This window comes from Zootoca vivipara, chromosome 2, assembly GCF_963506605.1.
Source record: "Zootoca vivipara chromosome 2, rZooViv1.1, whole genome shotgun sequence".
Lineage (NCBI taxonomy): Eukaryota > Metazoa > Chordata > Lepidosauria > Squamata > Lacertidae > Zootoca > Zootoca vivipara.
The window spans coordinates 56,096,863-56,112,182 of NC_083277.1; the positions used below are offsets into that span (position 1 = coordinate 56,096,863).

Here is a 15,320-nt window from a genome sequence, read left to right on the forward strand (position 1 = left end):
TGAACCCTTTCCCTCCACACAGCATTATTAAATAACTGCTGTTGCACACACTGCTGCAGATCTATTTCATACTGATCAGTAGTAGAAAGTAAACAATACAGTGGTACCTCAGGTTACAGACGCTTTCCTATTCTTTGATGGATTCATTCATTTGGCATCTGTGTGACGTAAGTAGTGTGATAGAAAGAACATTCTTGAATAGGTATGGTTGTAAGCATGTGGAGTATAGGACCATATGAATAGCTGTCATCCTGAAGAAAGTTGTCTCTGAAGCGTGCCTAATTTTAAATTTGGAGAAGCTTGTTTTACCTCCCTCTGCTTCCCTGAAAAATTTGAGCATGTTTTTAGTTATACCCCCATTATCCCAGCTTGAGCACCTCTGCCCTGTTGGAAACATGGGGCATATCGGCATGTATGACTACCATCAAGTCTTCCACATTTCAAAGCATTGGCTACTTTCATGCTCACCTAGAAGTAGGAGAAAATTGGAACCACTTCTCCAGACCTGTCTTCAAGTGCCCTTCTCAAGGTTATGTGCTTGAGAAACTCTCTGTGTTTGGATGACTCGGGGGATTGTATGCTGACTGGAAGGTGGAGGAATGCTGGACCACTACTGAAGGGCTTAGCACCATTCCAATTTTATTTTATTTTTGCACAATCCTTTTAAGTGCCCTTCTAATAGAAAACCAGACAGTGGCATTAGCAGAGATGAACAAGTGCTTTCTCTAGTGTTTGTCACTTGCCTCTAAGGTTTCCTGTTTGCCAAGGAGGTTCATTCTGTTTTCTCCAGGGTTGTCCATATTGGGAGTGGTGGTGGAGGAGGACTCATTTGAGCTTATGGTGCTCTAGCAAAGACCTGATGAAGCTGATGGATGTAGTAGTACAAATCCTTAAGTGAATTAATACAAACTTTTATTTCCTCCTGGTCTCCTGAAAACTTAGGCTGGAGGTGTTCCTCAGTGGTGCTATGCTAATTTGTCCCCTGCTATTGTTCAGAAGATAAAAAAGGAGTGTTCAAGGGAAGTCAACAAGCTAACATTTCATAGTACTGATTGTAATTTGAAATACCTACTTTCTTCCCTAGGACTGGAGAGCGTAGATCACTATCCAATCCTTGTGGCTGTGACAGGAATTCTGGTCCGGCTGCTTGTTGATACTGACTTCCAAGGGTAAGTGCTGCTTAATTCCACTCCATGGGGATGAAGATTTCATTGCTTGTGTTCTAGTTTACTATCCTGAAATGAGCAGCCTGGCAGTATTGTGTATTAGGGTAATGATGCAGTCTTTGTCTTTGCCCTCTGTTTTCATAGGTTCAGTCTGGTTGCAGGATAGTAAATCCCCAAATAATTTCTGTCTTGTATGTTGGTCTCTGGGTGTTATTGTACTGCGACTATAGTGTACTTGAGAGCTATTTAAAAGAAAAAAGGGGGAGACATCCTGTCAATTTAAACCTTTCATTGAATTATTTAAAGAGGTAGCCAACGTGGTGCCCTCCAGATGTTGTTGGACTACAACTTGCATCATCCCTGGCCCTTGTTGGCTGAGGCTGATGGGAATTGGAGTCGAACAACATCTAGAGGATTGGCCACTCTGGTGTAAATATTCTGGTGGGTTACTGTGTTTGCTTTTGTTCTCTGTTTGCTTCTGTTCTCTGCTTACATGGCTATGTAGCTCATGCAAGCTATATTCTGTTCCTTGGTTGTTGTGTGGTGTGGGTTCATGGCAGATTCTGCTTAGGGGGTGGACAGTTGGACAAGATGGTCTTTAGTTCTACCAGGGGTCAGCAAACTTTTTCAGCAGGGGGCCGGTCCACTGTCCCTCAGACCTTGTGGGGGGCCAGGTTATATTTGGAGGGGGAATGAACGAATTTCTATGCCCCACAAATAACTCAGAGATGCATTTTAAATAAAAGGACACATTCTACTCATGTAAAAACATGCTGATTCCCAGACCGTCCGCGGGCCGGATTTAGAAGGCAATTGGGCCACATCCGGCCCCCGGGCCTTAGTTTGGGGACCCTGTTCTGCTCTATTCTTGCAATAACTTAAAAGTGAGATCTGTCATATCTCTGTATGTTTCTCTTCATCTTCTTGTTCTTCTGTTTCTAGAAAGAACAAGCTTTGGGATTTAGATCAGGGAATGGTCCTGCCCAAAGGAAAGCAGGCCATTTCTTTTTACCTTTATGCATAGGCACCACACACATCATGCTGTAGCAAAACAATACTCTTTCTACATATGCAAGTTACCTTCCTAATCTGAGCAATGCTGGCAGCAGATCGTTTAGATGGATAAAACTGTAAAGGCATGCTGTGTTTAGTTGTGTTAAACAGTGAATATGTCTAGCTGCAGTAGCGTATGACAGTGGAAAATAAGCCAAGTCCCAAGGGAAGGTGGCTGCTGACATGCCCCTCCAGATCCACTGCAGTGTGGCTGATGGCATTCTTGCTTTGCCTTCATTGCCCTTGTTATGGTACTCAGACAGACGTGATGGACAAGTCCCTTCCACAGCTCTCAGGACTTTTAGAGACAGTGGGTTGACACTCGCTTGTCATCTGATATTCTCTTCTCCCATCCTGTTGTGGCTTTTTTTTGGGGGGGGGACAAAACTAGCCATTCCATTTAGGTACCAGTAGTACCTACTCTTCTGATTTCCATGCTCTCCAACCTAGAAAAAATCATGTCTCCTAACAGACAAGGTACATTAGTTGAATCCTGCCCTGTAGTTACCAGGACGGGGGGAAACCAGGCCAGGATATTAAACCATAGTTGGAAGGTGGTTTAAGAACCTGGTTGTTCTGATCCTGATTATCATAGTTTCATGGTTCAGATGTAGCAATAAATTACGGGGAATTGAAGACCTCTGGAGTTAATCGCAGCATGCTAAGACAGGAAGAAGTGGTATCGCTGGCACAAGATTTGTTCATATCTTGGCTGATTAAGTTTTGATACAATCATCTGAATGAGGTAAACAACTTCTCAAATGCAGGCAGTCAATTAATACAATTTGCATTTAATTCCACTCTTTTTTATGTCTACTGCGGATCTTAAATTAGTATTAAAAACAGCTTTCAGCACTTCCTCTCACCCCTCTGCCTTACTTGGGAAAGGACACCTTTTACTTCCTGACCTTCCAACTTGAGGAGGAAAACGCATCAAGCTGCTAAAAAGGGTCCAGAGGGGTGTTTCTAAAAGAAGGGTGCATCCACTCCCCTATGAAACACATGCAAATATCCATCCTGATCATGGAGAAATATGTGCATAGCCTCCTTCTAAAATGAGCCTTAATTGCATTCAGGTCTAGGGATAGGCATTTGACAGGTCAAAAATATTTGGCCCATTTGATCAGTCAGACTGTATAAGAAAAAAAAGATATTCTCAAGTGGGTTGATACTTACGTTAACTGCAAAAACAGGTTAGATAACTGTTAACTGTGAAAGAATGAAATTCCCTTTTTAAAAGCAATGCTTTGAATTACAGCTTTTAACATTGTTACATAAGGTTTCTATAAAAGTGAATGATTTCCTGAGCAGTTCTCCTCATTGGCTTTTATCCTGGAACAGCAGGGCCAGTCTGTAGTTGTATTTTTTGTTATAAAGGAAATCAAAGCAAAAATAAAGCAAAGTAACAACTATTTAATAACAAATGACACTTTTAAAGGCACATGCTAGATACCAAGCAGGTTAGTTCTTCAAGCAGCACCAGTATCACGGCTACTTGGAATATTTGACAATCTTTTAGATTCAAAAAATTAAATAGGTAGCCAGTCAGTCAGTGTGGCAACTCTATTCAGATTGCTTTTATCTTGCCTATGTTCTAGTTTAATCCTTCTCATCGAAATGCAGTCCATATGAAACTGTTGTGTCACATTTCAATTTCTCATTCGGCATGTCTTATTTTTTCCAAAATGTTGTCCTTGTTTTGCAGACAGCTGAGCTCCATGTGGCTAGGCATTTTAGTTCTATAAGCAGGCTATTTCTGATCCTCTCCACCCCCCACCAAGGCCTTCCAGATAGACACAAATCAACCTAATTATATCCTCCCTCCTGTGGTCAAAGCCACATAGCCCTAAATATAAATGTGCCAAGCACACCATATTACAGTGAATTTTTATTTTTTTGAATCTGGTTGTGGGAAACCCTATAGAGGCCAATCCCATCCCACCCAAATTGGGTAACAAGCTCCCTCCATCCCTTACCTTTATATCAGCCACAGCGGCCTCAGCAGGGATTCTGGATCTACCACAGCATCTTGTATGCCTTCTTGCCAGACTGAACTCCTTTCATCATTGATCCTGTACACTATCTAGCTTCTACACTAGTTCCTTTACAGCCCAGCTGATATGCTGACAGCCAGATGCAATCATAACCCTCCCTGTCCCTCTTTCCTCAGCCCATTTGCTTCCTGCTCTGTGGGGAAGACTAGGTGTTTCTTATCTTCTGCCCATGTTGTCCTCATATAGAGTGCCCTCAATAACACATTGCTTTTTGAGGAAAGGTCATATTGCATCTTTCATTGATAGGAACAGACTAATGATGACATATTACTATTAAGCATTTTTAACATGGCATATGAGATCTACAGCAAATTCCTGGACAAATTTTGTGTTAACAAGAGTAAATCAACAGCCTGAGGATAGAGTAGGCTGCATTTTCCAAGTGAAAACAGCACATTGCTTAATAACCTCCAACAGATATTTGTTCGCTAATTGTGGTGAAATATGGTCCTTCTCTCAGCAGTGATTGCAGCTCATTATAGAGGCCTCCCTTGGACTGTTGTTGTATCATATAACTTCTAATTTTTTTCTGACGCATGAACGGCAGATGGGAATGGGGCTAATTACCGTCTCTTTGATCTGTAGCTTATTGCTGCTGCTGGCTTTCATTGAAGAGGGATCGGGTTTTGTTCTGTTGGAAGGCTATGGAGGGAGCATGAATCTAGGGTCTTTCTCTCTTAACTCTGTGACTTGAGCAATAGTATTTTCATAGTTGTAATTGCTATGAGATCATATTGGAGGTGCTTTTGCAGAAATGCATGGATGAATCAAGAGTTTTCAAGGGCCTAGGGCAATTAACAGAGTCTATAACAGGGATGGCTGACCTCCAGCAGCAAATTTTTCTGATCCCCAAGCCCCCAGCAATTTTAGCAGTGGGAGTAAAAAGAAAGGGGGGAAAACCATGATACTGGGCTTTAAACCTCTTCTTCCAGTTTAACAGCCTCCTGTCAATGCAAATTATCCCTTCCTCAGCTGATTTGCAGAGATCATCTGAAGAGGGGAGACTGTGTGTCCTGTGCATGGCCGAGGGTGGATGTGGCTCTATGGCCAAAAAAAAGGGTTCTCTATTCCTGGCCTAGGGAGATATGTATAAATAAGATGGTAACAGTGGGGGAAGGACAGGATTTGGAATCCTTGGCAGACCTATGGAACAGCTTTTCAGGTATCTCCTGATCATGAACTTGCATCACATCAGTTGATTACTTACATTACTTTCTCTTCAGTTTACTTGCTGTAGATACCCCAGGTAGAAATCCTCATAGCAGACCTTTAACTGCCGTGCTCTAATGGTACATTTGGTTAGAAGTCCCATTGATGCTTACCTATAAAATGGCAGCCATTCTTCTGCAATGCCAGGCATAGAGCCAACTAGTTTCTTTCCTATGGAAGGCTGAGCTGCTTTGGTTTAGATGGAAAAGGTATGGGTGCCTTTATGAATTCCAGTTGCTGACTTAGTTAGACCAGAATGGGATATTGTGAACATTTAGTCGCTAAATGGATATCATTTAAGCAGCCCCAGAGTATTAGGTTGAACTGCAGTATACATTGTGCTCTTTAACAAACTTACAATAAAGATTGTTAAAGGGTCTTCTACACCAGGGTTTACCAAACTTGGGTCTCCAGCTGTTTTTGGACTACAACTCACGTCATCCCTAACTAGTAGTCCAAAAACAGCTGGAGACCCAAGTTTGGAAAACCCTGATCTACACTACAAAGTGAAACTGCTTTAAGCCAGTTTAACTGTCATGGTACTGATTTCCTTCCAGTGAAGTCTGATAATTGCAGTTTATTTGATAATTATTTTGGAATCTATTCTGGAGGTATGTGTGCCAGAATGAGATGTGGTATTCCAGTAAGGATGCCCTTGTTTCTATATACAAATGTGTTAACCACTTGTAGACATCACTTTTTCAAGATTGGTAGATGGAGAACAAGAAGGCACACTGGGAGAGACCTTAGGCCAGGGGTGTGAGCAATCAGTGGCTCACCAAACTCTTTGTGGCTTGGGAGGCATTTAAACTTATCATGTAGCCTTATTAGCTGATAAGGGTCCTTAAATTGCGCCCAGGCAAGGACAGAGACAGTCAACAAGACTCCAAGGGTTGAATTCAGAGAAAGAATTTAATTTCTTAAATTTAAGAGACTCTTGGTGGTCAGCTCCACGACAAGAGTAAGAAACACAAATTTGCAAACATTCTTATACACTTCTTGGGCTCCTTCCCCCTCCTCTGTAAATGTGCACATGCAAGGGGGTCACAAGTACATATAAGGAAGATCCGTGTCCGGTCCTGTGCATAAACACATGCTGACTCATGCTACCCCGGTAGCATCTTCCAGCAGCCTTGAGTAAGACTATGCGTCAAGCATAGCAGCTTCCAATGTCAAGCTCATCCACTGATAAGCCCCTCTCTGTGTTCCAGACAAGGCCAGCTCTTAGCCTTGAACGCTTGTTTAACTGGGGCTGGCCGGGAAAACTGGGCTGGTGACAATTACATGCCATCCTTTTCAATGAGCTCAGTTATATTACTATAAATTCCTATGATTTCCAGACCATGACAACTATACTAAAAGGCCTTAATAATGTCTAAAGCAGGCATACAGAATTGAGAAGTAGGGATCTCCCATGTAGGGGTTTGCAAAGGGGATCCCCAAGTCTTGGTGTGGCTTATTACACAACCATAACTTGTGGCTGCCACTGATCATTCCCTTCAGGGTGGTTCTCCTCACTTGCCACCCTCCTTCAGAAGCCTAGCAAGAAGGGAGAAATGCTGCTCCAACTTTCTTTCCTTGAGTTGTCCGTGGAAGAAGAAAGGGTGCTGCTTCTCTCATGCTGGGCTTTTGCAGGAAGCACCAGTAGCACCTCACTACTGCTACCTCCTGCAAAAACCCTACAGGAATAGGATCTTTGTTCGGGGCATGTCCTCTCATGAGTGGACTTATAGAACCCTGTTTAGAAATACATAATGACCTGGGATTCAAAGAGCTGCTTTAGGCATGCCCCAAGGCCTGAGCCATGCATGCCTAATAGGAGTTTTGATTCCACCCTCACCCCCATTGGGCAATAGACCACAATACAAAGCATAGCCTTTGCTTGGAGAATCAGTTTCTTTTGAAACTGTGCTAACATTGAAGAGAGTCCCATGTGTCCTCAGTTGAGCCTTGGATAATGGCTATGGAAACTGGCACCCTCCACATGCCTCATTCTCTGCATCTTGAGTTGCATTTGACAGATGTTCTGTCCCACTGGCAGATTGTCCTCTTGGAAAAAACCACACACAGCTAATATGTCAGCATGATAGTCTTAGGCAGGGATGCGAGTGTGCATCCTAGCGATTTGCTGGTTGCCATGGTTGTGATCAGTCACCAGCTATTGAGTTCTTGTCTTAACTGGCCCGTGCTGTTGTCAGCACATACCCCAGTGTGATTACAAAGCTGCAGGAGCAATGTAATGCATCCTGAGATGGGCATCACATGGCTCCCATTTCAATTCATATAACTAAAGTTGGGGAAAAGTGTTGCTGTTGGACAGATGGCAATAATCATTAGGCTTTCCCAATTTATTTAGGAATGTTCAGCAATAGGTGGGAATAGTAAATTATGCAATGAGAAGAGCTTTGTTATGGGAAGGAGGTAGGGTGTGAGCTGCTTTCTGCAGTTAGAAGGGCAAGAAATCATAGAATTGTAGAATTGGAAGGGACCTGAAGGGTCATCTAGTCCAACCCCCTGCTATGCAGTAATCTCAGATAAAGCATCCATGACAGATGGCCATCCAATCTCTGCTTAAAAACCTCCAATGAAGGAGAGTCCACAGGCTCCCAAGGGAGACTGTTCCACTGCTGAACAGCATTTACTGTCAGAAAGTTCTTCCTGATGTTTAGTCGGAATCTCCTTTCATGTAACTTGAAGCCATTGGTTTGAGTCCTACCTTTCAGAGCAGGAGAAAATAAGCTTGCTCCATCTTCTCTGTGACAGCTCCTCAGATATTTGAAGATGGTTATCATATCTCCTCTCAGTGTCCTTTTCCCCCAGGCTAAACATTCCCAGCTAAACATAATCCTGCCAAATGAAGCCATCTATGATGAACTCTCATATTTTGAAGAACAGAGGAAAGTAATCTTCATGTTTTGACTTTGTGTGCCATTCATAGTTATTACTCTGAAAACATCTGAAATGTTCTCTGAATTCATAAGCTGTACCTTTCGGAGAACATTAGACACTTTAGCCTATGGCTGAAAATATGGAGCTCACCTTTGTGCACAGTGTGATTAGTTCTAAACTGGTAATCTGTTTGGTTTTTTCTTCCTACGTTTGTGCATTGGACACCATTTAACCCTTATAATATCTGACTATATCTATATATATATAAATGTAAAAATGATGAAAGTGTGTGTTCCACTTTTCTCCATAACCGCTTGACCGATCGTCCTGAAATTTTGACACAACGATCCAGGCCACTCCCCGAGCGTTGTTGGAAAAGAAAATCCCTCAAACCTCACACCTGGGCAGATATATACCTGGTTTTCCACCAAGTCAAACAGCGCCCTCAAGTGGCGTTATTCCCTCAGCTCCTCCTCCTACACCCCCTCCCTTCCTGTGAAATCTACACCACACCCACAAACCAAATGACATCATCAACCAAGCAACTGAAACCACCAAGGCGGCCATTATCAGACCCCTAGGCCCCTGCCAGGCTGCTAGACCCCCAGTAGGCCCGGGGGGGGGGAGAGAGGGCGAGCGCCCGGATTTCAAGTCACAGCACGGCCTTTGTTTTATGTATGCCCCTGCCAGGCCCCCACTAGGCCCGGGGGGGGGGAAATAACCCACAGCAACGCACTTGGGGGCACGGCAAGGGGTTTTTACTTTAAAATTTAGCACCACTACCCCCCAAAAAAATTCCCCACCAAATAACCACAAGACAAAAATAAATACCATCCTTCAAAACGTCATGAGATACGCTGGTCACGGAGGGGGGGGCAAACAGAATAGATCATGGATCGGCATACGTGGGGGCAGTCACAGGGATTAGCCACAACAACGCGCCACACCCACAAACCCCGCCTCCGCCACGAGATCCTGTAAAGCAGGGGGACCTATTACCCTCCATTTGACAGACCCGCCTCCACCACAAGATACACCACTCACATACATGCATCCGACAGAGGTGTTGAAGACCAAAGCAACTGAAAACATGTAGGTAGCCGTGTTGGTCTGACGTAGTCGAAACAAAATTTAAAAAAATCCTTCCAGCAGCACCTTAAAGACCAACTTCAACTGAAAACAGGCCTTTTCCAGCAACAAGGCTTAACATTGCCAAGTGGAGGTAGGGGCCTGCCTGGGGGGGATGGGGGGCCGAATAGGGAGCAGGGATACGTAATGGGTCAGAATAGGGTGGGGGGAGACACAGGGATGAAACCTGCCCTCTCCACAGTATCTCGCCTCGACTCAGGGGGACTCTGAGGCTCAGGGGGATCTGAAGGGGGGCTATTATCCTCCATTTCACAGACTAACACACAGCAACGTGTGCAGGGCCAGCTAGTTATTTATAAAAATATTTGCTGTCTGCTATTCATGAAAATTATCAATGTGGTGTTCTGAATCAATGCTTAGAGGTTCTCTGCTCTGTCACTGGTTTGAGAAGAGGAGTCCAGAAATTCCATCCACTGCATATATTCAGTGTATATTAATAATTTTTTTACAAAGAGTACGTTCTCCCAGGCCTTTGGCTAATTAAGCAATCTATGGCCTTTTAAACTGTGTGGGGTTATTGTTTTTGTTTGTTATTATGGTATTGTGGTATGTATTTTTGTGTTTTTATATTATAAACCTTCCTGTGATATTTGGATGAAGGTGTAGAAATTTTAATAATAATAATAATAATATGGTGTTGTGATTATTGTGTGGTAATAGATACACACAAGGATTACAGTTTGTGAGAAGCGTTGACTCCTCAGTACCAAAGGCAGCCCCACATATCACAATGACATTAATCCAGTTTGGAGGTGACCAGGACATGTAGCAATGTGGCCTGACTATCATTACCTGGGAAATGCCACAACTGATGAACCAAATTACCATAAACTGATAAAAGGTGTTCTGGGCCACATTTGCCCTTATTGGCAATGTTGGATCAAGGAAAATCCCTAAGCTATATACTTGCTCCTTTAGAGGGAGTGTAACCTCACCTGGAGCAGGTGATACACCAAATTTCCTGGACCCAGGGACAGTCAATCCATAGTTCTGTGATCTGGTTAAGTTTCGGCTTCACTTTATTGGCCCCCATCCAAGCCATTACTAGGTGCAGACAGCCTTGAGAGTAGATCTTGAACTGAGTGCTCAGGGTTAATTGGTTCTAAAAGGGACTGTGGTGCTAGAGTTACTGGATAGTGAGGTCTACTCAGGGAGCAGGATGGGGCAGGGTTTCATTTAGTACATGTCAAATGAAGAGCTTGTTTTTACTTGCTCAACATGCTGGGTTGGGGGTGAAGCTTATAGAACTTTGAGAAATGGGAAATTCCAGTTTAAGGGGAAATCTGGAAAAGCAGAATGTTGTTTAGTCGTGTCCGACTCTTCGTGACCCCATGGACCATAGTACGCCAGGCACTCCTGTCTTCCACTGCCTCCCGCAGTTTGGTCAAACTCATGTTCGTAGCTTCGAGAAAGCAGAATACATTAATGTAAATGTTGGTAGTCAGGGACCTTCAGCCTCTTTCTACTCTTATAATTAGGCTTCTAACGCTAGTCTGCTTCCAGAATTGTGGCATATAGTCCCTGTGCATGGGCTGTTCCGCCTGATAAGTATGAGGGTGCCCTTTTTGTCCTGGGGTGATCCTGTGATCACAGAAGCTTTGTGTCTCTCTTGGTGCTGGGGATTAATAAATGTTTGCAAAAACTTTTGAATATTCAGAGTGTTCAGAACACTAATTAATTACAATCTCATTGCATTAATCTGGCTTTTGGTAGTTCTTCTTTGCCTCACACCTGGTGAAATTAGTAACCCCCTCTATAGACATGCCAGATGCACAATTCAGTCAAAGAGCAACTTGGTAGAGCAGGACTGATCCGCTATATGGATTTGTCTGTCTTGGCGAACTAAGTGCTGTTAATGTCGATCAGCTATCACTTACTGTAACTTTGGTGCCACATGTGATGGCTAATCAATAGAGTATCACTGACAGGGGTCTATACAGTAGCGAACGACATGGTGGTGCTCACCTAACCTTGTTTGTGTCACTGTTTCTTACTAAGAGGTAGAGGGTAAGGAGAAGGCAGTGGCAAGGCTGGCACGGTTCAAACTCAGAGTTATCTGGTGCTCCTGCCTGGTGCATTTGCACCATGCCTACCTTACTGTCACCTCCACCTCCCACTAAGCAGCAGTGACACAACCAAATGGAGGTCAGGTAAGTGCTGCCACCCCACTCTCTGCTACTGGGTCTGTATGAGGAGCTGCAGTGTAAATTGCCCTGTACTGCTAAATTGACATACCAGCCACTGATTATAAATGGGGTTTGGTGCAGCCAAATGCCTTTTGCTTATAAAGTATTAACAGAAGAGCTGGTTCAGAACCTGTACATCCTTGGCATGAGAGAGACAGGCTATTTGACTGGAGTGCAGATTGTGCTGCCGTGCTGCCATTCAGCTGGCAGGTTTTATCTTTCCCCCATAAGTTTGACAGAAATGCAGGAATTCCAAGAGTGAGTCTTGGCCAAAGGCATAGGGTGGTATTCAAAGTAGTGCTGAAGCGATTGCTCCATTAGCGCAAGCATTTCAGCTTCCCTGGTGTAACAGATCTCCCCCTCTTCTCCTTCTGTGCTCTGTTCTGGGGGGTCTCCCAACCACCCCTCCAAGCCAATTTATGGGGTGTGTGGGTGGAGAGTGGGGGCAGTCCCCATTGCTCTAGTGGGACTTATTGTGCTAGCACCTGCTAGAGCAACTAGTTGTTTAATATTGTGTTTTAATTGTTGTAACATTACTACTACTGCTACTACTTATATCTGGTCCATGATGTCACTGTCCAATTTCCATAGCCTGATTCATGTCCTTGCCTGAAATAGAGTTATTTCCTCTTCTGCTGTGGCTTACTAAATATGGAGCATTGGTAGAAAATGGAACCATCAGTTCTCATTCTTTAGGAATAATCTCTCTACAAAACAACCACTTTTGTGCTGAGTAGAGGTGGGGGCTGGGGCTGAATGACTCAACAACTTCTTGCTTTCTCTTGGTAAAACGTAAGTGTTTTATGCTGACCCATTAGCTTGATGTATAGGCAGTTTAGAAACACCAAACTTGGCAGCAGTGTGAGTTCTCGATTGCTGTTGTGTTTGCAGCGTAGTCCATTCCCAAGGGACATTCATTAAACTTTCAAAGTCCTGTTTGTCAGAGAAGCTGGATTTTTACTAAGGCAACCCCAATTTTTAATGCTGGATTTCTGTATTTTTAAGCCTCTTGAACTCTGAAAAATGGTCTCTTAAGTGCAGCTGCTGTTAACGAGGCTACCTAGGTGGTTGTAGCAAAACAGCTGATTTTATTGATGCAAAAGGATTCTTTCAATCTGCCAAGCTTGGCTATTTCACTACATGTTATGCAGTTTTATTCAGATGCCCTTATATTGCTTTCTTCTGCTCCTTGCAGGCTTCCCTCTGGCTTAATTTTGGCCACTGTAAGAACAGCAGCCTAAAGGGAAAATTTAAATTGACCTGTGGAGAGCTTGGTGGCAGACATTTGTGTACTGTTTTATCCAAAGGGCTCAGAGCAGGTGATGGTATATGCTTAATTTTGTATTGTTACAGGGTGAGTTCACACATTCAGCACTGTGGTTAATGATAAGACAAAGGTGCCCTCCTGTGGTGAAGGAAGGGTATAAACCAGGGGTTTCAGGGACTAAAAACATTGCGATTTTACCACATGGGGGCGCTTTTATACACACCTTAAGAAGAATGGTGTGTAATGAATATGTACATTAATTTTGGACTATTAGGGATGGTAAAAGGTAAAAGTAAAGGACCCCTGGATGGTTTAGTCCAGTCAAAGGCAACTATGGGGTGCGGCACTCATCTCGCTTCAGGCCGAGGGAGCTGATGTTTGTCCACAGACAGCTTTCCGGGTCATTTGGCAAGCATGACTAAACTGCTTCTGGCACAATGGGACATCATGACGAGTGCCACCTAGGTACAGTACTCATTGTGTTAAATGCTCTCCATGGAGCAAATGAGGCAGAATTGGGGCTCTCTTCTTAAAATGTGAGGTTAGCTTAACATCTGTTCCAGAAAAAAAGGAAAGCATTGTTAAAGACAGAGTAACCAAGCATATACCAGAAGTAAGTCTTGCTGAAGCAGAACCAGTGTGGTTTCTGCAAGTGCAAGTTTTCTCTCATTTGCCTATTAGAGTTTTTTTAGAGTATCAACAAGCACTTAGATAGAAGTGATCCATTTGACATTATGTATTTGGACTTTCAAAAAGCTTTTGACAAAATCTCACTAAAGACTTTTGCGTAAGCTTAGAAGTCATGGAATAAAATGAGAGGTTCTTTTGTGGATGTGGTTAAGAAAAAGGAAGCAGAGAGTAGGAATAAATGTAAAGTTCTACCAATGGAAGGAAGTAGAAAGTAGAGTCCCCCAAGAAATGATTTTGGGATGTGCTAGTTTAACTTGTTCATGGATGATCTAGAGCAGGGTTTCCCAAACTTGGGTCTCCAGCTGTTTTTGGACTACATTTCCCATCAACCCTGACCACTGGTCCTGCTCGCTAGGGATGATGGGAGTTGTAGTCCAGCAACAGCTGGAGACACAAGTTTGGGAAACCGTGATCTAGAGTTGGGGTTGAATAGTGACGTAGTCAAGTTTGCTGATACCACATTTTTTCAGGGTGGTTAAAATCAAAAGGGATTGTGAGAAGCCCCAGAAAGATCCATCTAAACTGGGTGAATGGGCAGTAAAATGGCAGCGGTAGTGGTAGTCACTAGTGGACTAACCAGTAATAAGACCTGGGCTCATAGCGGTTAACTCTGATGAAGATAGCATGGTAGCAGTCATTAGGAAAGGGATTGAAAATAAAACTGCCAATATCATAATACCACTATCCAGATCTGCGATGTGATTACACTTAAAATACAGTGTATAGTTCTGGTTGCCTCACCTCAAAAGGATACTGTAGAGCTGGAAAAGGTTCAGAAAAGGGCAAGCAAAAGGACCAAGAGGCTGGAATGGTTACTGTGTGAGGAAAGGTTACAACATTTGGGGCTTTTTAGTTAGACAAAAGACAAGTAAGAGGTGACATGATAGAGGTGTTATAAAATTATGCATTGTTTGGAGAAAGTGAAGAGAGAGGGGATTTTGTCCCTCATAATACTTTCCCTCCAATTCGGGCCATCCAGTGAAGCTAAATGTTGGAAGACTCAGGATAGACAAAACAAAGCACTTATTCACTTATTCACTTCTCACAGTGCCGAGTTACACACAATAGGTAGTGATTGCTATCAAGTGCAAGGAGAGGATGCTGGACTAGATAGGTCTAGCCTGATCCAGCAGGGATGTCCTTATGTTTATGTTCTTAATATGTTTCCTTGCAGCTCAAAGCTGAGAAGGTTTAGCAACACCCTAGGCATTGAAATTGGGTGTCTTTAGGCAATGCACAGATGGTGGAATGCACTCATAGAAACACTTATGCTTTCATTTGCCTTTTTAGATTGAAAACAGAAACTTTGGGTTGCTTTTAATGATGAGGGAAATGGCTCCTGAAAGTGAAAAAATAACTAGTTATTAACACAAACAGAAACTTTTGCTTCCAAACCCCTCTTTGCTGGGGCAGGGGGTTACATGCCCTTACTAAGGCTCATTCACATGGTGCCAAACTGGGTTCTAGCATGATCTCTGAACTTTGCCTCTGAGTAATTGGCCATCTCCTTAGCTATGAGATCATTCTCCCATTGAAGAAATGTGTAGAAGCGAGCATGTGGATAGTATTTCATGCTTTCTCAATGCATTATAAGATTGACAGAAAGTTATCCCATGAAGCTTTTTAAATGGATGTAGAGTAGGAATGCAAGAAGCTG

At 43.2% G+C, this 15,320-nt stretch overlaps 1 protein-coding gene across 8 annotated transcripts in view; it reads left to right on the forward strand.

Annotated features, from left to right (window-relative positions):
• Window positions 1-15,320, forward strand: part of RNF123 (ring finger protein 123) — an 86,883-nt gene that overhangs the window by 46,733 nt on the left and 24,830 nt on the right. For 7 of the 8 annotated variants that reach the window (XM_060271565.1, XM_035105941.2, XM_035105944.2 and 4 more), the window contains one exon: window positions 1,085-1,169. In XM_060271565.1, coding sequence (XP_060127548.1) covers window positions 1,085-1,169 — 85 coding nt within the window. Of the gene's footprint in view, window positions 1-1,084; window positions 5,874-5,960; window positions 9,532-15,320 lie in introns of those variants that run through there. The other variant, XR_009557119.1, reaches the window with a different exon arrangement.